Source organism: Typopeltis vanoorti, chromosome 7 (assembly GCF_054136105.1).
Source record: "Typopeltis vanoorti isolate ZY-2024b chromosome 7, IOZ_Tvanoo_1.0, whole genome shotgun sequence".
Classification (NCBI taxonomy): Eukaryota; Metazoa; Arthropoda; class Arachnida; order Uropygi; family Thelyphonidae; genus Typopeltis; species Typopeltis vanoorti.
Window position 1 is genome coordinate 131984979 of NC_143555.1, and position 21809 is coordinate 132006787.

The 21809-nt window shown below is 35.2% G+C and overlaps 1 protein-coding gene across 2 annotated transcripts in view; it reads right to left on the bottom strand.

Annotated features, from left to right (window-relative positions):
- LOC150105074 (Golgi-pH regulating cation channel) overlaps positions 1-21809 on the bottom strand; it is a 450265-nt gene that overhangs the window by 270508 nt on the left and 157948 nt on the right. For both annotated transcript variants that reach the window (XM_090395474.1, XM_090395473.1), the window contains exon 10: positions 14034-14095. In XM_090395474.1, the coding sequence (XP_090251600.1) occupies positions 14034-14095 (62 nt within the window). The remainder of the gene's footprint in view (positions 1-14033; positions 14096-21809) is intronic.

A 21809-nucleotide genomic window follows, 5' to 3' on the forward strand; every position in this document is an offset into this window, starting at 1 on the left:
ACATTACATAATCTGTTCCAAAATATGCAGGGCAAGAGGGCAGCTGTAAAATGCATGTTCTACTGTTTCCAAATGGTAACAGATGTCACAGATTGGATATCCGATGTTAAAGCACTTCCATCTGATGGCATTGACTGGAAGGTGGCCATATGCAATTCATCAAGTAAAATTCCTCCTGTTAGGGTACCTTTGTAACTTCATCAAGTTATGAAACAAAATATTGTAGTCCATACCAACTGTGGAACTTCGTTGCAAAAGAAATTAAAGATTTCTTTATATCAAATTTTACTTTTTTAATGGAAAGAATGCCAATTCCGGAGTGTTTCAGCAGTCTTAGAGTTAAGCACAGACTGTTTTAGCATTCAGGAACAATCTCAGCTTTTCGGCCTGTATAATCATTAACTTCAAACAGGGGAAGATGAAAACCCAAGTGGTATCAGAGAAGGTCTGCACATGTGTGATCAGTCTGCAATATTTTATGGATTTTAGAAGCTGTACTGCTTAAATCAGTAGGAGCCAGACCCAAAGGTGATACCAGGGTTGAAGTAATGCAGAAGTCATATTTTCATATACGAGTAGCCAAAAGGTGTCACAGCTTATTATTAAAATACTTTGGATTAGAGATAGTTGTTGGAAGTTTTTCCACTTATACCAAGAAATTATATACTTGATTTAATCCTTTATCCAAGTGTAAGCAAACAAACTTTGTACCTGAAGTATTTTCAGGACTGGGGCAACTTGCTCCCAGTGATGAGACCTCAATAAAGGTCAAAACCAGTCTGGGTAGTGACTCTTCCTAATGCATAGCATTATACATGTCTGCAAGGATATTGTGCTTTGCATTATGGGATACTAAGGCAAGTGATGTGAAGTCATTAGCTTCTACATACACTTCCCAGTCCTAAAAATACTTCAGGTGCAAACTTTGTTTGCTTACACTTCGATAAAGGATTAAACCAAGTATGTAATTTCTTAGTATCTTTAAATTATAGTAACACAACAGAATTAGCAAAGCTGGTATGGTAGGAAGTCAGTGAATAAATTTATATGGAAGAAGAAAGAAATCAGTCAAAACACATAAACTCGCTATATACAAGACAGTGTTCAAATCAATTTTAAGATATGGATCTTAGAGGTGAGTTAGAAAAAAAGCACTTGATGAAAGACTGGAGAATATAGATATGATGGTTCTGGTAGAGATTAGAGGAGTGAAAAAGCTTGGTTCAAGCCCCTCTGTACCAAAGAAATCTTCTCTTGTCAATCCGAATCTCAGATAGTTGCTCATATTTAATAAGCCGAAAGGCTATTTTACCAGCGAAAATGTTAATAGAAAGGGGGATGGTAAATCCCTTTATGTTTTAAAAGTCGGGTACGAAACTCGGATCAAAATCCATAGAGTTTCATGCTGAAAAACTATCAGCAAGCCCAAGTGTAAATGATCACTTGAGTAGTACAACACCAGGGCAACTCCATGCAAAGGTGGAGCAAGCTCCCTCACTAACTTTAATATTCTCTCATAATGTAAAAGCCAGCTCCTAAGAGACCACTTCGGCAATTCGATAGTAGAGGTATGTAAGTTCACGTTCACTTAAAACTTTGATATTCCAGGTCTACCTACTCACTGATGAGACCTCAAAAAAAAGGTTGAAACCGGTCTGGGTAGTGACCGCTTCTCATAATGTAAAACAATATATATACATCTCTTAGGAGCTGGCTTTTACATTATGAAAGAATATTAAAGTTAGTGAAGGAGCTTGCTCCACCTTTGCATGGAGTTGCCCTGGTGTTGTACTACTCAAGTTATCATTTACACTTGGGCCTGCCGATAGTTTTTTCGGCATGAAACTCTATGGATTTCGATCTGAGTTTCGTACCCGGCTTACCCTCAAAAAAAGGTTGAAACCGGTGTGGGTAGTGACTGCTTCTCATAATGTAAAACAATATATATACATCTCTTAGGAGCTGGCTTTTACATTAAGAGAGAATATTAAAGTTAGTGAAGGAGGTTGCTCCACCTTTGCATGGAGTTGCCCTGGTGTTGTACTATTCAAGTGATCATTTACACTTGGCTTGCCGATAGTTTTTTCGGCATGAAACTCTATGGATTTCGATCTGAGTTTCGTACCAGGCTTTTAAAACATAAAGGGATTTACCATCCCCCTTTCTATTAGTTGCTCATATTGTTTCGCTTTCTAGAGCTCCGATAGATAAAGAACATACTAAAGAGGTAAAACACAAACTAAAGGCTATGAAGTCTGTAACTCAAAAGAATCAACAATTCTCCTTGCCTTTTTCACATGAGGAAAAATCCTCGGCACTTCAAAATATCAAAACGGGGAAGGCTCCTGGATTTGACAATGTTCATAATGAATTCCTGATGCATTGTGGCCCTTATGCAAGATCGTGGCTGGCTAAGTTCTTTAACAATATACTTGAAAGTGGCTGCGTTCCTAAAGAATTTAAAAGAACAAAAATCATTGCTGTGTAAGCCAGCAGACAGAACTGAAAGCTATCACCCCCATAGCCCTTTTAAGTGCAACCTACAAATTGTTGGAGAGACTAATATTGAACAGGATCAGTGATAAAATTTTGGAACGTGTTCCAATAGAACAAGAAAGGTTCAAAAGAGATTGCAGCTGCACATATCAAGTTCTCAGCTTAACAACCTACATTGAAGCAGGATTTCAAAGATGCCTGAAGACTACTGCAGTTTTTATTGACTTAACAGCAGCTTATGATACTGTTTGGAGAGAGGGACTCATATATAAATTTCTTAAGGTCATCCCATGTAATATATTGGGTCATCTCCTAAACAACTTACTGTGTGATCGACATTTCAGGGTAGTCACCGGAGGAAGCATCAGTAAACAGAGAGTGCTTTAGAATGGATTACCTCAGGACTCAGTGCTCGCACCACTGCTTTTTAGTCTTTACATCGCAGATATTCCTGAAACAGCCAGCAGGAAGTTTGCTTATGCAGATGATCTAGCTTTGGCTCTCAGTGAGAAGTCTATCAAAAGAACTGAAGAAATATTGACAAATGATCTGTCTGCTTTATGTCAATTCTATAAAAAATGGAGATTAACACCAAATTCTGGTAAAACCAAATGGTCTTGCTTTCACCTAAACAACAGTCTTGTAAATCAAAAACCAGAGATATATACTGATGGAACATTCATTTTGTTTAATCCGAGACCAAAATATCTGGGAATAACTCTGGATAGAACTCTGACATATAAACAGCATATGATTAATATCGCTGATAAAGTTCGCACCAGAAATAACATCGTTCAGAAGCTTTGTGGTACTATATGGGCTCAAGTGCCACAACTCTACAGTGCACTGCAATGGGTCTAGTTTACAGTGCAGCAGAGTATGGTGCACCTGTCTGACTCAATAGTTACCATGTCGATAAACTAGATACTCAACTCCACTCTGCGTTTAATGGTTGCATTAGGAGCATACCCTTACAATGGCTCCCCACTTTGAGCCATATTGCTCCTCCGGAACTGCGACGACAGGAAGCCTTGCTTCGTGAATATAAAAGAATTTTAAATAACCAAAATCTCCCAATAGATTAAATCCAGAAGACCTGCCATAAAAAACGCTCGTAATCTTCTTAGCCAGAATGACAGTATGGTGAGTAGGTAGGATGTAGTCCCAAGTGTCCCAAGCAGTATCACCTGAAGTTCACAATCAGATAAACATCTTCCAAAAACCATCTGGAATTGACCTGCCCAGGAATATATGGAAGATGACTAACAGGATTCATACAGGCCATGGTGTATGTGGAGACTTACTTTCAAAGTGGGGTAAGATACCAAATCCCCACTGTCCCTGTGGAGCCAAGACCCAAACCATTTACCATATAGTACAGGAATGCGAGCTGACAGCATATCCAGGTGACTTTAAGGATATCTTTGACCTATCCCCAGAGGCGATCAACTGGATCAAAAACCTAAATGTTAAAATATGACTAATCTTCTGTCTGATGCTTGTCATAAATTTTATATTTGTATTTGCCTGAATGTAGACTTTTTTTCTTTTTTTTAAAATCATATATGTGTATCATATCTATACTCATGTGTATTATATCTTATTGTCTTTTAACCATGTGTACAAGTCATACGATAAATAAATAAATAGAGGAGCGAATAGATGGGATTAATGACAGTATCATATTAAAAAGTGAGGATATTAGGAGAGAAGTTTGCATTTTAGCATTCAGAAATGTGTTAGCAGAGCCAATCACATGTGGTATAGCCATTTAAACAGAATGGGAGAGAAAAGGTTAGGAAAGATTGCTAGGATGGCAGGAAAAGACCAAGATATAGGCAGATTGATATATAGGAAAAAGTGCCTTAGAAGAGAAATACATCTGATAATACTGGTGATGTCTCAGCAGATAAATTAATTGGAAGAAAATTTGATAGGAAGTTAATAATAAATGTTACTTTTTTCATGTAGTACTATCATAATATCCTGCACATCATGCATAAGGTACATGTCAGGAATTTGTTGATGATAATTACTGGAAAATCTTCTTCATACATGATTAGATGGAAGAAATTAATGTTCTTTGTAGAATTCGTTACATGTGCCATATAATTTTTAGAGTAAGCAATGCAATGAAACACTTTTCTAATTTCAACATATATGACTACTGCATGAATGTGTATAATATTTGAGAAAGAGGGAGAGAGAGAGAGAGAAAAAGAGTCATTTAAAATGAAAACAAATTCAACAAATGTAAAAACTACTATTTACACATGAGGGAGCAGCAAGTCAGGAATTCACATCTATTACAATCTGAATTGTTTCCTATAGTAACTACCTGTGTTCTGGTTTAAAATGCAAGTAAATATTAGCCACATAATAATCATCTTAATAGTTATTTTTCTGGTAAGATCTTAAAGAACAATTACAAGATGTTATATTCAATACAGGAAAGAGAGATTAGCTGTAGTAAACAATACTAAATGTAAAGATAATCTTGAATTTCTACTTGGATATTTCAAATTTTTTTCTCTTTCTACACTGCTTAGAAAGAACGGAGGAATGAGAATGATATGGAGGAATATCATGCTCCTAAGTCAGTACAACTATGTCAGGGTGAAATGTTGTGAGAAGGGAACTGATGGGGTGTGAAAGAGGCATTGCGATAGGATACGAAGATGCAGCCTATCTACTCAGTAAATTGTTGCAAATTGGGTCATCCCAGGTCAACAATCAGTGATACCATACTAAGATGGAAGTAAAGGGTGTCAACTGCAAGTTGACTCCCTGCACTTCCTGCCATTTCTCTTACTGTCAGTACTATTTCTGCTATTTCTAAGCATTTCAATGGCCTGCAGATTATTTTGCAGGGTTCCTGATATTATCTCTATGTATATGTCTAAACATTTTTAGCTATATTCTCCTCTGGTGCATGGTAACTTACATGTCAGGAACATTTGATACAAGTTCTTTTTTTCGTTTACTGCACATTTAATTTCTTGAGTTCGCCATGGAGTTCAGCTTTTTCCATCCTTGCAGACAACCTAACCACATGCTTCTCTAACTGAATCAATGTTTTTTCGAGTTTTTCCCAATCATTCTCCACTATTTGGGCCTTGTTTTCAAACTCATTCATTTTTTCTCTAATAATATGTGTACGGGGTGCTTAAGAGTCAAAGCTGTATAACTGAGAGGAGGCCTCCACATAGCCTTTAAAGGAATGCAGAGAACCGACCAGGACTTCTGATGTAATGTATAATCCCCACCTTCAAGTGGTGCGCCCTGTTAGGTATCTGCATGGATACTGAATGAACAAGGATGGCCTGGTGATTTGGGATTTGGCCAAATAAAAAAAGGGTATTCTTATTAGCTTAAACCACAATATAAAACGATGGCACAACATGACAGAATTTCATGCCAGCTGGAGTGTCGCCGGTTAAACAGGCCCCATTGTTTTCGCCAGGGAAACAAGCCAAATGGCAAAAAACCATCTACTGGAACAAATTCTGAAACACACCTCAACTCAACATCACCAGAGTTCAAAATCAGTACTATCAACATAATATTTCTGAATGGCAAAGAAATGGAGCTAGCTGAGGAATTAGATAAGTACCAGATTGACATAATAGGGGTGACTGAAACAAAAAAACAAAAACTGGTGAGATCTTTCTGAGCAATAAATACAAAATGTTATATTCAGGCAATAACAATCAAGGAAAAGAAGTAGCGATGGTGCCTATGGGTCCCACAGAAGGTTCTACTAAGATAGAAGTGAAGGAATTTTTTGAGGCTTTAGAGAAAACAACTGATACAATGAAAAAGAAAAAGTTGGTCTTTGTTGGAATCTAAATAGCAGAGTAGGAAATGATTGTCAGACACAAAAAATATTTTAGAAAAATTTAGAGAAAAGAGAAAAGCTAATAACAATGGCAAATACTTGTTGGATTTCAGCTCAGGACATGAACTGGTTATTACTAACACCATGTTCGAATATAAAAACGTGCACAAATTCACATGGAGAGAAGATGCAAGGAATAAGAAAGTCTCACTGACTATGTTACTATTGATACTGATATTTTCTCACTGGTGCGGGCCACTAGAATGTACAGAGGATTTGAAATTGGAAGTGATCACCATTTAGTCTTGAACAGGATAAAATTGAATTTGATATTGAAAAGAAGAACGCGTAAGAAAGTTTTAAAGTGAAGAAAAGATGAGCAGCTCTCAGATATGAACTGTAGATTAAAATACACAAACATTATTGAAGAAAAAATGAAAGAGTTTGAGAACAGGAACAAAACCTTGGAGATTCAGTATCAAGACCTGAAGAAAACACTGATTGATTCAGCTAGAGAGGCATGTGGTGAGGTTGTCTGTAAGAACAGAAAAATTAGAACTTCATGGTGGACACAGGAAGTTAAAGAGGCAGTGAGGGAAAAGAAGAAAGCCTATCAAAAGTTCCTAGCAAATAAGTCAGCTTGTGCTCTTAGAGAATATAGAGACAAATCTAAAAAATCTAAACACTGTGTAAAACTAGCTAAACAAAAGTCATGGGAAGACTTTGGTAAGAACATAAAAAATAAATATCAAGACGGTGGTAAGATATCCTGGAGGTTGTCGAGAAAGCTGAGAAATGGAGAAAAGAGTGCTGTAATTGCAATTAGAGATGACATAAAGGTGACATAAAAAAAGGAGAAAAAGATATCCTTGATGTATAAAGTAATTTCTTTGAAAAAATGCTAAATGAAACAATCAGTGAACAGCACAGTGGTAAAAAAACACTCAACAGGCATTCAATCAGAAATACATATCCATATTTGAAGTATAAAAATGCATCAAAAGCCTGAAATGTGGAAAGGCAGCTGGAGTAGATGATATTCAACCAGAAATGCTCAAGTATGAAGCTATAAAAGTCTTAAAGTGGCTGTACTACATAGTTCAGAAGGCCTGGACAGAGGGAGGATGAATTCCAGATGATTGGAGTAGAGTTCTCATAGTACCCATATATGAAAAGGGAAATAAAATATGGTGTCAGACAAGGATGTACATTATTTCCTCTGTTATTCATTATCTATATGGATCATATTATGAAGGAAAGTGGTATTAAATCTGATATCAAAATTGGAGATGTTAATGTCAACTCTTTGCTTTATGTGGATGATGTTATACTTCTAAATAAATTAGCTATATTTTGCAAAATTACCTGACTAAATTGAATAACTGTTGTAATATATATGGTATGAACGTTAGCAATAACAAGACAAAGACAATGAAAATAGGCAGAAACAATGAATATATCAACTGCATTGTGAATGGAGAATCTATAGAATAACTGTTTCAGCTACTTAGGCACAATTTTTAGTGAAGATGGTAAATTAAATATGGAAATAGACAACTAAATAAATTTATATGGAATAAGAGTGAAATCAGTCAAAATGCTAAATTAGCTGTATACAAGACAGTGTTCAAATCAATTTTAACTTATGGATCTGAGAGCTGGGTTAGAAATAAAACAGTTGACCAATGACTAGAGATTGCAGATATGAGAGTCCCAAGAAAGATTAGGGGCATAAACAGATGGCATCAATGACAATATCATATTAAAAACAAGGATATTAGGAAAGAACTTGACATTGTCAGCATCCAGGAATGTGTTAGCAGAGCTAATCTCAGGTAGTATGGTCACTTAAACAGAATGGGAGAGGAAAGATTAGCAAAACAAGTGTTCACTGACCAGTTGGCAGGAAAAAGATCCAGAGGAAGACCAAGATTAGGTGGACTGATACAGTAAAAAGTGACTTAGAAGATAGAAATATAAGATCTGATAATGTTGGGGTCTTGACAGGTAACAGATTGATGTGGAGAAAAATTGTAGATAGGAAGTTAGTAATGATACAAGTTTTTCATGTATTACTATCATATCCTATACACTCCTTGAGGGGACAGATCAGGAATTTGATTACCAGAAATTGCTGTCTGCAATAATATAGTCAGTTAAAGTTTTCTAATATCTTATCTTCTCTCCATGTGAATTTCTGTACTTCTTTATATATTGAAACTTTATGTCTGTGATAACTAGTTAATGTTCTGAACTGAAATATAGCAGGTATTTACCATGAAGAGAAGAGACAAATGGCACTGCATGCCATTTGTCTCTTCTCTTCATGCCATGTCTTTCTTGTCATGTAGCTCGTGTCAGTTAATTTTAACTGAAGGTTTGCAAATTAAACATGTGTCTGCTAAACTTGTGCTTCATTTGCTCACAGAGAAAAGAAAAAAAAATTGTGTGAACGTTTGCGGCAATTTGAGGGAGCAAGTTCTGAATGACCAGAACTTTATTTTAAAAGTTGTGACTGGGAATGAGTCTTGGTGCTACAGTTATGATCCAGAAACAAAACAAGCATGAAGCCAAGCCAATGGAAAACATGCAAATTCACTAAGACCCAAGAAGGCACGTCAAATTTGATCAATCATCAAGACAATGTTCATTTGGTTTTTTTTTTTTTTTTATGTAAATGGAATTGTAAACAAAGAATTTGTTCTTCCTGGACAGAGTGTGAACCAGCAATATTATTTCAACATTTTGAGAAGACTGTGTGGTAGTGTGCAATGAAAACAGCTAGAAATGTGGAGTAGCAGAGATATGCTGCACCATGACAATACCTCAGTCCACACAGCCTTGTCAGTCCAACAGTTCTGGATGAAAAACAGCATAGCAGTTGTTTCCCCACCCATCCTACTTGACTGATCTCTCTCTCTCTCTCTCCATGTGACTATTTTTATACCCATGGATAAAGAAAACCATGAAAGGGCAGCAATTTGTTGATGTGGAAGAATTGAAAGAAAAGTTGCTGGAGGCCATAAACAGTATTCCAGTTGAACAGTTCCAGAACTATTTCCAGCAGTGGATAAAATGTTGGGACAAGTTCTATTAATTTGTATTAATTACCACTGCATCTGAATATAACATACTGTATTTGCAATTTAAAATAATCTTACCTGTTTTTGTTTCAGTAACACTTATTATGTCAGCCCAATGTTTCGACAATTCTTCAGCAAGTTTCACTTCTTTTCTGTTGATGTTACTTATGCTGATGGTGCCAATCTTGAATTCACCTGCTGTTGAGTTATAGTTTGTTCATGTTTCTGACTTTTCAATGTCCAGTCAACACGAAATTCCATCATGTTGTACCATCATTTTATTTTCATTTAAGCTAATAAGAAAACAGCTAAGTCAAATAAATAACAAAATTACAGTACATACTCATTCATTCAATATTCAAGTAGATACGTACTAATGGAAAATACCATGTGAAGATTAGAACTGAATATTAGGTCAAAAGCTCTGGCCAGTTGTTCATTTTTCTTAAAATACTACATGGAGGTTCCCAGTTATTTAGATTTGCTGAGAGGAGACCTCCACATAGCCTTTAAAGGAATGCAGAGAACTGACCAGGGCTTCTGACCTAATGTCCAATCCTCACCTTCTCATGGTGCACCCTGTTGAGTATCTACTAGGATACTGAACGAAAGAGGATGGGCTGGCAATTTGGGATTTAGCCGACCAAATTGTATTCTTATTGGTTAAACCAAAATAAAAAATGATGGAACAACATGAAAAAATTTCATGCCGGCTGTGGCGTTGCCCGGTTAAACAAGGCCCCCCGTTGTTTTTGCCAGGGAACCAGGGCGAACAGCGAAAAGTCAGCTACTGGAACAAATCTGAAAACAAACCCCAACTCAACATCACCAGAGTTAAAGATCGGCACCATCAACGTAAGAAGCCTGAATGGCAAAGAAATGGAGCTAGCTGAGGAATTAGATAGGTACCAGATCGACATAATAGGGGTGACTGAAACAAAAAAGACCAAAACTGGTGAGATCTTTCTGAGCAATAAATACAAAATGTTATATTCAGGCAATGACAATCAAGGAAAAGAAGGAGTAGCCATAGTATTCAACACAAAATATGAGGCTAATCTTCTTGAATGGCAATCAGTCTCAAGTAGAGTAACGTGGGCAAATATGAGAATGGGGAACTGGACAATGAGACATATTTGTGCCTATGGTCCCACAGAAGGTTCTACTAAGGTAGAAGTGGAGGAATTTTTTGAGGCTTTAGAAAAAGCAACTGACACAATGAAAAATGAAAAGTTGGTCCTTGTTGGGGATCTAAATAGAGTAGGAAATTATTGTGAGACATACAGATATATTATTTCGAAATATACAGACAAATATATTTCGGGAAAATTTGGAGAAAAGAGCAAAGCTAATAATAATGGCAAATATCTGTTGGATTTCTGCTCAGGACATGGATTGGTTATTACTAACACCATGTTCCAACATAAAAATGTGCACAAATTCACATGGCGAGAAGAGGCTAGGAATAAGAAAAATCTCATTGACTATGTTATTGTTGATAGTGATGTTTTCTCCCTGGTGCAGGACACCAGAGTGTACAGAGGATTTGAAATTGGAAGTGATCACTATTTAGTCTTGAGCAAGATAAAATTGAATTTCATATTGAAAAGAATAACATGTAAGAAAGTTTTAAAGCAAATAAAAGTTGAGCAGCTCTCAGATGTGAACTGTAGACTAAAATACACAAAGATTATTGAAGAAAAAATGAAAGAGTTCGAGAACAGGAATCAAACCTTGGAGATTCAGTTGCAAACTCTGAAGAAAACATTGATTGATTCTGCCAGAGAGGCATGTGGTGAGGTTGTCTGTAAGGATAAAAAAATCAGAACTCCCTGGTGGACACAAGAAGTTAAAGAAGCAGTGAAGGAAAAGAAGAAAGCATATCAAAAGTTCCTGGCAAATAAGTCAGCTTGTGCTCTTAGAGAATATAGAGACAAATGCAAGAATGTTAAACAGTGTGTAAAACTAGCTAAACAGAAGTCATGGGAAGACTTTGGCAAGAACACAGAAAATAAATATCAAGAAGGTGGCAAAATATTCTGGAGGTTGTTGAAGAAGCTTTGAAATGGAGGAAAGAGTGCTGTAAGACTTTTATACCACCATACTTGAAGTAGAAAAAGCCATCAAAGGCTTGAAATGTGAAAAGGCAGCAGGAGTAGATGATATTCGACCAGAAATGCTGAAGTATGGTGGTATAAGAGTCTTACAGTGGCTGTACTGCATAGTTCAGAAAGCCTGGACAGAGGGATGAATTCCCGATGATTGGAGTAGAGCTCTCATAATACCCATATATAAAAAGGGAAATAAAAGTGAATGTTAGAATTATAGAGGTATTTCCCTACTGAGTGTTCCAGACAAGATTTATGCAACTATACTTGAGAAACGGTTGAGAAGAATTGTGGAAGAAAAGCTTGGTGATGAACAAGCTGGATTCAGGCCAAATAGAGGCTGTCAGGATCAGATCTTCACTTTACGACAAATAGCTGAGAAAGCATGGGAATATAATAAAGATCTGTATTTAAGTTTTGTCGATTTGGAAAAGGCATATGACAAGGTGCCAAGAGAAGAGCTATTCAATACACTGCAGTTATATGTTGTCAATGGGGCATTATATCAAGCAATACTTAGTCTTTATTTGAGTTGTAAGTCAGCAGTTAGAATTGAAGGAAGTACAGGAAGATTGTTTAATGTTAAATCTGGTGTGAGACAAGGATGTACATTATCCCCTCTGTTATTCATTATCTATATGGATCACGTTATGAAGGTAAGTGGTATTAAACATGATATCAAAATTGGAGATGTTAATGTCAGCTCTTTGCTTTATGTAGATGATGTTATACTTCTAAATAAATCAGCTACAAGTCTGCAAGATTCTCTGACTAAATTGAATAGCTGTTGTAATAGATATGGTATGAAGGTCAGCAATAAAAAGACAAAGACAATGAAAATAGGCAGAATCATTGAAAATATCAACTGCATGGTGAATGGAGAACCTGTGGAACAAATAAAACATTTCAGCTATTTAGGCACGATTTTTACTGAAGATGGTAAATTAAATATAGAAATAGACAACAGAATCAGCAAACCTGGTATGGTGGGAAGTCAATTGAATAAATTCACATGGAATAAGAGAAAATTAGTCGGAGCACTAAATTAGCTGTATACAAGACAGTGTTCAAACCAGTTTTAACTTATGGATCTGAGAGCTGGGTCAGAAGTAAAACACTTGACCAAAGACTAGAGACCACAGATATGAGAGTCCTGAGAAAGATTAGAGGCATGAACAGATGGCATCAATGGCAATATCATATTAAAAACGAGAATATTAGGAAAGAACTTGACATTGTGAGCATCCAGGAATGCGTTAGCAGAGCTAATCTCGGGTGGTATGGTCACTTAAACAGAATGGGCGAGGAAAGATTAGCAAAACAAGTGTTCTCTGCCAGGTTGGCAGCAAAATGACCCAGAAGAAGACCAAGATATAGGTGGATTGATGCAGTACAAAGTGCCTAGACGATAGAAATATAAGATCTGATAATGTTGGAGTCTTGACAAGTAACAGACTGTTTGGAGGAAAATTGTAGATAGGAAATTAATAATGATGTAATTTTTTTCATGTAGTACTATCATATCCTGTACACCCCTTGAGGGTACATGGCAGGAATTTGATGATGATGACTTAATCGATCTCAGATGGCAAATTAAGTATGGAAATAGACAACAGAATAAGCAAAACTAGTATGATATGGAGTTGAGTGAACAAATTTTTTAGAATAATAAAGAAATTAGTCTAAACATTAAAAAGCAGCTGGTTTAGAAACAAAACAGTTAATCAAATCTAGAGGACACTGACTTTGAGCTTTGAGAAAAATTAGGAGAGCGAACAGATGACATCAATAGCAGAATCATATTAAAGAAGATATTAGGAAAGAACTGACAGTGATAACATTTAGGAATGCATGAGATGAGCTAATCTCAAGTGGTATAGTCACTTAATCAGAATGGGAAGGAAAAGATTTAGCAAAGAGAGGTGTTTGATGTTTGGAGACAGAAAAATGACACAGAAAAAGACCAATTTCTAAGTGGACTGATGTAGTTGGAAGCATGTTGTTAGATGATTGAAATATATTGACAATATTGAAGACCTGACAGAAAATTGGCTAATTTAGCTCAAAATTATTGACAGGAAATTTGTAATCAAGTAAGCGTTTCATGTAGTACTAGCAGCGTATTGTACAAATTTCTTCAAGGTGTATACATAAGGAATTGGATGATGATGACTTCTCGTGTTGTGTAATACCATAAAGAATGATGAATAACCATTCAACATTACATATCCCTCTTTATGGTATATCAACAATTTTATATTGATGTATTCAATTTGTTTTGATTAATAAGCTTTAACACTCTAACTAAACATAGGAATGAACTAAGTGTAACTAAAATTTACTATATTGCCTCCAACTAATGGTTTAAAAACTGACATATGAAAGTAAGCGAAAACAACAGAATATTTTTGAGTTAAAGAAATTAGTTTATTTATTTCTAATTTATTCATAACTACACTGAAAAACAATAGAATATGCAAATGACTAATGTAAGTTACAAAATCTTACAGGCAATAGTGGCCAGTCTGCAGCTGATAAGTAGCCATAATCCCCCTTCATTTTTACTTCCACTGAAAATAGAATTCTCATAAAATTTAAAAACAGCAGATATAATCATATAATTTTAATTAATAAAAATATCATAATATGCAAAGTGTATATATAATAATGGGCTAGCAGTTTATATGTACAATATCTGCAGAGCATTTGTTATATCAAAATATGTCATTTTTAACTAGTTCCATATTACACAGGAGAAACAATATTATATGAAATAATCCCCTTTCATTCTACTTCCACAGAAAATAGAATTCTCATAAAATTAAAAAAAAAAAAAAAAAAAAAAAAAAAATAATAATAATAATAAACATATACTGAGACCTATAACTGTAATACTAGTAAGAGTTTTTCATCTGGCAACAAGTTTGACGTCATCTGGTGCGTGGTGGAGGTTAACAAGATCAAATACATAGTGGGGTGTTGTTACAGACATAGTGGTGGATCAATTGCTAGTGATGAAGAAATGCATCACCAAATAAAGAAGATAGGTGCAAAACGAGTAATCATAATGGGGAGACTTTAATTATCCAAACATTGATTGAGTAGCAGTCAAATCTAATGAGAAGAATGAAACTGAATTTATTGAGCTGTTTTGAGACAACTTCATCAATCAGCATGTGACAGAAGAAACTCAAAGTCAAAGAGTGATAGTTTTGATTATAGTGTCAGAGGGGATTTCAGTTAAAGATGTGCTATTCTGCCTCTGATTGGTAACAGTGACCATATGGCACTAACTTGGGAAGTAGCTAAGTTTATGGATATTCCATTCAGAAAAAGTTACAAGCTGAACTACAAAGCACAGAATTGACCAACCAAGAAGTATGCTGAATTCTGTGCCATTGTATCAAGTTGTCAGATAGGATTTTTTAAACACTGCACATGCAGTGTTTAAAAAATATTTAAATGCAATATCAGAATGTGTCCCTAGAGTTTAAAGAATTAAATAGAGTAGGAATGAAATGTATCTAAGTATGAAAAGAAACTGGTTTTGCAAACTAAAAAACAATCCCAAAGAATTCTATCATTATGCTGCAATTAAAAGACAAATGAATATGAAAGAATAACTACTGAATGCGGATGGTGCAAATGTGAACAGATGCAGAAGAGATCATTCAACAAATGATCTCTTCATTTGTTGAATGATTCACCAGGTTGATTGCTAACAGCTATCAACCTGGTGAATGCAACACTGCACTCCTCGCTGCCTCTTCACTTAATGAAGAAACCCAGGTTTATGAGGAGGAGGTATTAGAGCTGTTGCACAAACTCAATAAGAATTTAGCAACAGGGACTGATGGGAAATCAGCACAGTTGGTAAAAGACTGTTCAGCTGAACTAGCTATTCCTTTGACTAGGCTATATAATTTAAGTCTCAGAACAGGGATGATTACATAGGAGCAGAAAGAATGTATGGTAATCCCAATGTGCAAGGGTGGTGCAAAGACAGATGTATCCAACTAACAGTCAGTCTCCACAGATGAGACTGCAATAAAAGTCAAAACTGGTCTGGATAGTGTTACTTGCAATAATACACCTTTGAAATGGGATACATTGTGTATTATGATGATACTAAAGCAATCCAAAATAAAGTCAACATCCTCTATATACAAACTGTATGTTCATGAAGATATTTCATATACAAAAATGTTTTCTTACACTTGCCCAGTCAGAAACTTGCTACTAACTCCCAGTAACTATCTATCATATAGCAATGAAATCTCTTTGTAATGAAATTTCATTAAACCTCACTCCATTCCATACTCCTGCACACATTTATTCAAGGAGTATGGAATTTAATTAAAATTTTTTTTTTTTTTTAATATGAAGTTCACTAATACAATCTCACTGGAGACCTAGAGCATTTTAGTTTTATCAACATGTAAAAGGTTAGATAATCCAGAGACATTGTTTTATACATTTTGCTTTGCCTGCTTACAAACCATTTATCTTCATCATTAAATATTCTAGTCATTTTAAAACCTTAATAAAAAAAAATCTAAATCAAAAAAATTCAGACATCATGATCAATTATGATATTAAAATCAAATTGTAAAAACTGAAGTCTCATGTAGTGGTATGTTGGTGTATGGGAAACTATATCAAAAGTATCAGACAGATGTAGATTTTTATTTTCTCTTTGAAGTGAAGACTGTTTTTGATATAAGAGATGGTATGGCCAGTGAGATTCCGAACACAAAGAGAGAAAGAGAGAGAGAGAGATATTTTGCAAGGTAGTAAGTTAGAGAATCAATAAAGTCCATTATTGGGCATAGTGGGTTGACATCCTTATTATGAGATTATGGTTTCTTAATGTAGTCTTGCTATTCACCAACATACCACTACAAGAGACTATTCAGTTTTAACAATCTGATATCCCAGAAAACTCTGTCAACCTATTTAAATTTACCATCAACACAGGCTATTTTACATGCAGCAATAAGTTGTTCAAACAAACAGAAGGAACAGCAATGGACAGTCCTCTCTCACCAGCCTTAGCTGATTATTTTATGGAGCATCTAGAAAAAGAACTCTTTGACACTAATCCCTCAGCCTCGTATATGGTTATGTTTTGTTGGTGATATATTTGCAGTTTGGTCCCACACTGAGTCAGAATTACTTCAGTTCCTAGAGAAAATAAACTCATCGTATTCCCGTACGTGTAATCTTATCAAGCAAGAGATTCATAATAAAAGAATGACGTAAAACAAATACCATGTGCAGAAGAGAATCACAATTGTTGTATGGAAAGCCAAGTCTGAGTATGAAAAGAAACTGGTTTTGCAAACTAAAAAACACCCAAAGAATTCTATCGCTATTGAACATGAATCCGATAATCAACTATCCATTTTGGATACCGTAATAATGCGTAATCCCACAGGTCATGCTGAATTTTTGGAAGTCAACCTTTTCTGGCAGGTACATTCACTCATCCTCCCACCATCATTAATCACAAAAAATGGATATTATCAAGAATCTTTATGCCTACAGCTTATATGATTTGCTCTTCTGATTCCCCCTTTTGCTAGATGAACTGAACAAAATTAAAAACAATCTGATAAGTAATGGATATAACAAAACTACCATTTAAAAAATTACTGATAATTATCATCCTTCCAACAGATTACAATCCAATGTGTAAAGCAAGGATTCTTTGCAAATTCAATCTTATGTTTCCTAAGCAGCTCAGAAAGCATCGACAAAGGATATGTTACCACCTGTTAGTGTCTATCAAGTACCCTGCTCAGGTCATCTTTCCTATTTTGGCCACAGACTGGCCACTGTGCCGTGATTAGAATTCAAGAACATCGTGACTGTATTACATTTTTGGAAACTGGTAAGTCTGGCCTTACTTCTCATGCTATTGACACTAAGCAGTTCTTTGGAACCAGACAAAACTTCTTCGTTCCAGCAAGTTCAAATTGCAAGGATTTTCATACCATTTCACATGTGAAATGCTATGAAATTGTCCCCACCAGAACAGATCAGACTGTATGCCAATATCCAAGTATTGGGAAGTGATTCTTTATAAGCTTTTTAATTATTTAATTAAATATTAATTTAATTGTTTTTAATAATTTTTATCTACACAACTTACTACAATTGTTCCTTTGAACTTAATAGTGTAATATCATATACTTCAGCTGTGACTGAATCAGGAACAATATACACATGATTTATGAATTTGAATAAATTCTATAATTTTTTTTTTACATGTGTAAGCTGTGAAAGTTATTTTAATGTGTAGTGCAAATATTCCAGACAAAACTTCTTCGTTCCAGCAATAGTGTAATATCATATACTTCAGCTGTGACTGAGACACGAGCAATATACACATGATTTATGAATTTGAATAAATTCTATAATTTTTTTTTTACATGTGTAAGCTGTGAAAGTTATTTTCATGTGTAGTGCAAATATTCCATTAAAGCTATTGATATCATTAAATTATTAAAACTGGATACATGATATTAGAGGTATGTGTGATTTACTGTTCATCTGAAACTGCTGAGTGACATGGGCAAAGGTACAAGATCTGACAGACTTGGAAAAAAAAAAAAGCATGATTGTAGGGTATTAGTTCAAGGGTGGCAGTATCTGGGAAATGTTTAATTATTGTAGTCTGTTTGCTAGTTAAGGTGTTCCAAGAATAGGTGGATAATGGGAAGATACCTCAGCACTGAGCCAATAGTGGTTGTCCATACTTCATTCATGATAGTGATGAACTCAGGTTTACTGCCTTGTGCAAACTTATAAATGAAAAAACTGTAGAATGTCTGACCATGGAATTTAACCAAGGGAAGAATGACAATGTTTCCTAAATGATGATCCAAACTCCTCTTCCATATGAACCACCAAAGTAACCAGACAAAATATCCATGCTTAACCATTAACTATATTTACAGTTAGCATCTGAGAGGTCACTGGACTACTCAAGATTGAAAAAACAGTTGCCTTTTCAGATGAACCTTTCTTTCAGTTATACCATGTATATGGAAGGTGGAGATAGGCAAAAACCTTTGGAAGGAATTGCCTCAATGTCATGATCCAACAGAAATATGCATTATGGTATGTGGATGTTTTCCTGGGAATCACTTACAGTCCTAAGACTCATACACTACACTGTGAATGATAAAAGGTAGTACCCGCTGTGGCTGATCAGGTAGACCCCTTCATGGTGACTGTCTTCCCAGATGGTACAGGTTTTTTCACATACAAATTGATAGTATTGTTTGAGTGTGGTTTGCTAAACACTCTGTGTTCAGCAAACCTGTGACTTCCAAGTGGAAAAGAAGCTTCCAACATCTTTTTCTAAATCCAGAGTAATTTAATAATAAGATGGTACATCTTTTGGCAGCTCGTATGGGTAAATATGACCTCTCCATTGCTTCTGCCTTAGTATCACCACTTCTGAGTCTGGCTCCCACTGACGAGACCTCAATAAAGGTTGAAACTGGTCTGGGTGGTGGCCCTTTCCTTAATGCATAGATGTCTGCAAGGAGAAGTGCTTTGCATTATGGGAGATGCTGAGACAAGGAGTGATGAGAGCTTGGTCCACCTTTACTACGAGTTGCCTCGGTCCTGAAGATACTTCAGGCACAAACTTTGCTTGCTTACACTTGGATAGAGGATTAAATTAAATTTATTATAGTCTAACCACATGGAAAATAAACTTCCAACATCTTTCTCTAAATCCAGGAGAAGATAAAGCAGGCTTCATATCTAAGAAGTCTAAACATGGACCATATTATTACAGTTAATAGTCTGGCTGAAAAGTACTGAGTGTAAAATACATTAAAAATACCAAGAAATTTTATACTTGGTTTTAATTCTTTTCCCAAGTAAGCAAAACAAAGTTTTGCATGTGAAATATATTCACGCCTAAGCTACTTGTGTGTAGAGGCTAATGACTTCATATCACTTGCCTTAGTATGCATCACATAATGCAAAGCACACATTTACACCCAATGTAAAAAACTTTCTATATCTATGTCTCATCAAACAAAGAGATAAAGATAATTTATCTCTTAACATGTTCAGTGTCAATCACGCGATATTGCGTGATGCGTGCTCTCACCGGCCACCCGATCACGCGTGATCGGGTTTCAAGTTATCGAGTTTCTAAGCGGAATAGTATAGTGGCCACAGCGAAACGGCGCGTAATATTTATATTGGCCACTAGGGAAGGGATCAACTTTCATGGAGTGGGGATGGCCGCCAGTCATTGTCTATTGTTTATGTTAGCCACTGCGCACAGTGGCGGTGTTCGGACAAGGCGACAACGCGACGATTTTGTTTAGTTATTCGTTGATTTAGCGTGCTTGAAGTTTGGTTTTTATTTATTTTGAGTATTGTTATTGTTTTTTTTTAGTAAGTTCCCTATAAATGTTGATTTTTGATAATTATTTTTTTCTATTTGTACGTTATTTTTAAAAATTCTATGTGATTATAAAAGACTGATAATTAAAGTTATAATTATTATACTTAAATGTTTATTTGTAAAATATATAACTTGTTTGACCGAATTACATATCACGCGATATCACGTAATAGATATTTAGAGTACATAAATCCTATGTACATAATAATAAAAGCATATAAATAATATATTAACTTATTTTGAGCACAATAAAAACTAAATAAAAAAATAAAAAAAAATTGGCCACCACACGAAATTCCAATTTTCAGCTTGGCAACGAACGTGTTAAATTAGATAATTTTTATTAAGAAGGTCAAGAACCTTTTGCCTACTTGTATATGAGATATATATGACTTCTGAATTACTTCAACCTTGGTATCTCTCCTGGGCCTGGCTCCCACTGAAGAGACCTCAATAAAGGTCGAAATTGGTCTAGATAGTGGCCCTTCCCATTATGCATTGTATTATACACACCAGAATGGGGATGTGTTTTGCATTATGGGATACATACTAAGGCAAATGATATGAAGTCATTAGCCTCTATATACAAGTAGCTCAGATGTGAATATATTTCATGCACAAAACTTTGTTTTGCTTACTTGGGAAAAGGATTAAAACCAAGTATAAAATTTCTTGGTATCTTTAACATATATATATATATTATAGTTTTATTGACTTCAAGCATTTGATTCCACTCACAGAAACAAAATGATAAATATCTTAAAATCTGTGACGTTAGATGTAGAAACACAAACCTTGATTACAAATTATTATAAACATACCAAAGCAACTGTCAAATTTAATAAAATAAAAGTGGACAAATTCAAAGTAGAAAAAGGAGTCATGGAGGTCATCTGCTCTCACGAACTTTATTTACTATCTATCTTTGGAAAAGACAAAATTTGAAATGAAGAGCGCAAAACTTTTAGAATGAAAATCCATCTAAGCAAAACTGAAAAAAAAAAAAAAAAGAAAAGATAAGGAAAAAATTTCAATAAACTTAGAAAATAATGTACTTGAACAGGTAAAGCAATTTGCACATTTTGTCAGTCTCGTTACTCATAACCTCAACAACATATTAACAGTACAATAAATTCTGTACCGACGAAAAGATAGCTGAAAATTGATCAGATGACTTTGTCAATTTCTGTAAGGATTTCAAATACTGAATTTCAATAAAATTAATACAACCAGAATAGGACTTTTATACCAACAAATGAAAAAAAAAAAAAAAAAAACATGCACTTTGCACAAAATGTACCTGAGACATGCAAAGTAGAAAATGTCATTAAAAAAAATCTGCTCATGTCTTTCTTAACAGAATTTTTAGCTTTTAAGATATTTTATGCAAAAAACATATTGAAAATACAAACAATGCTAATATTCTTTTACTTGTATACACTGCTAGGAGAGAAGTCAATAGACATCATAGTGTGAGGAATAAACAGCCATGGTGCCCACCTTAATATAATGATGGACCTCCTTTCTCTGCAATGACTGCAGCAATCCTATGGGACATACTTTCCACATAGCAATTCGATTGATTGCTATCCACAAGCATAGGATAGCAATCAATCAGATACTGGCTCATTCTTCCTGAAGGCATAAATGAGGTCCTGGACTATTGTGGGGCAGATGTCCCTTGACCTCACCCAATGCTTCACTTCATCCCACAGATGTTCAATAGGTTGAGATCAGGGTTCTGTAGAGGCTAGTCAAGTGTGGTGACATTCATGTCTATAAACCACATAGTTATGACAACAATCTTATGACAGAATGCACTGTTTTGCTGAAAGAGACAATGGTCA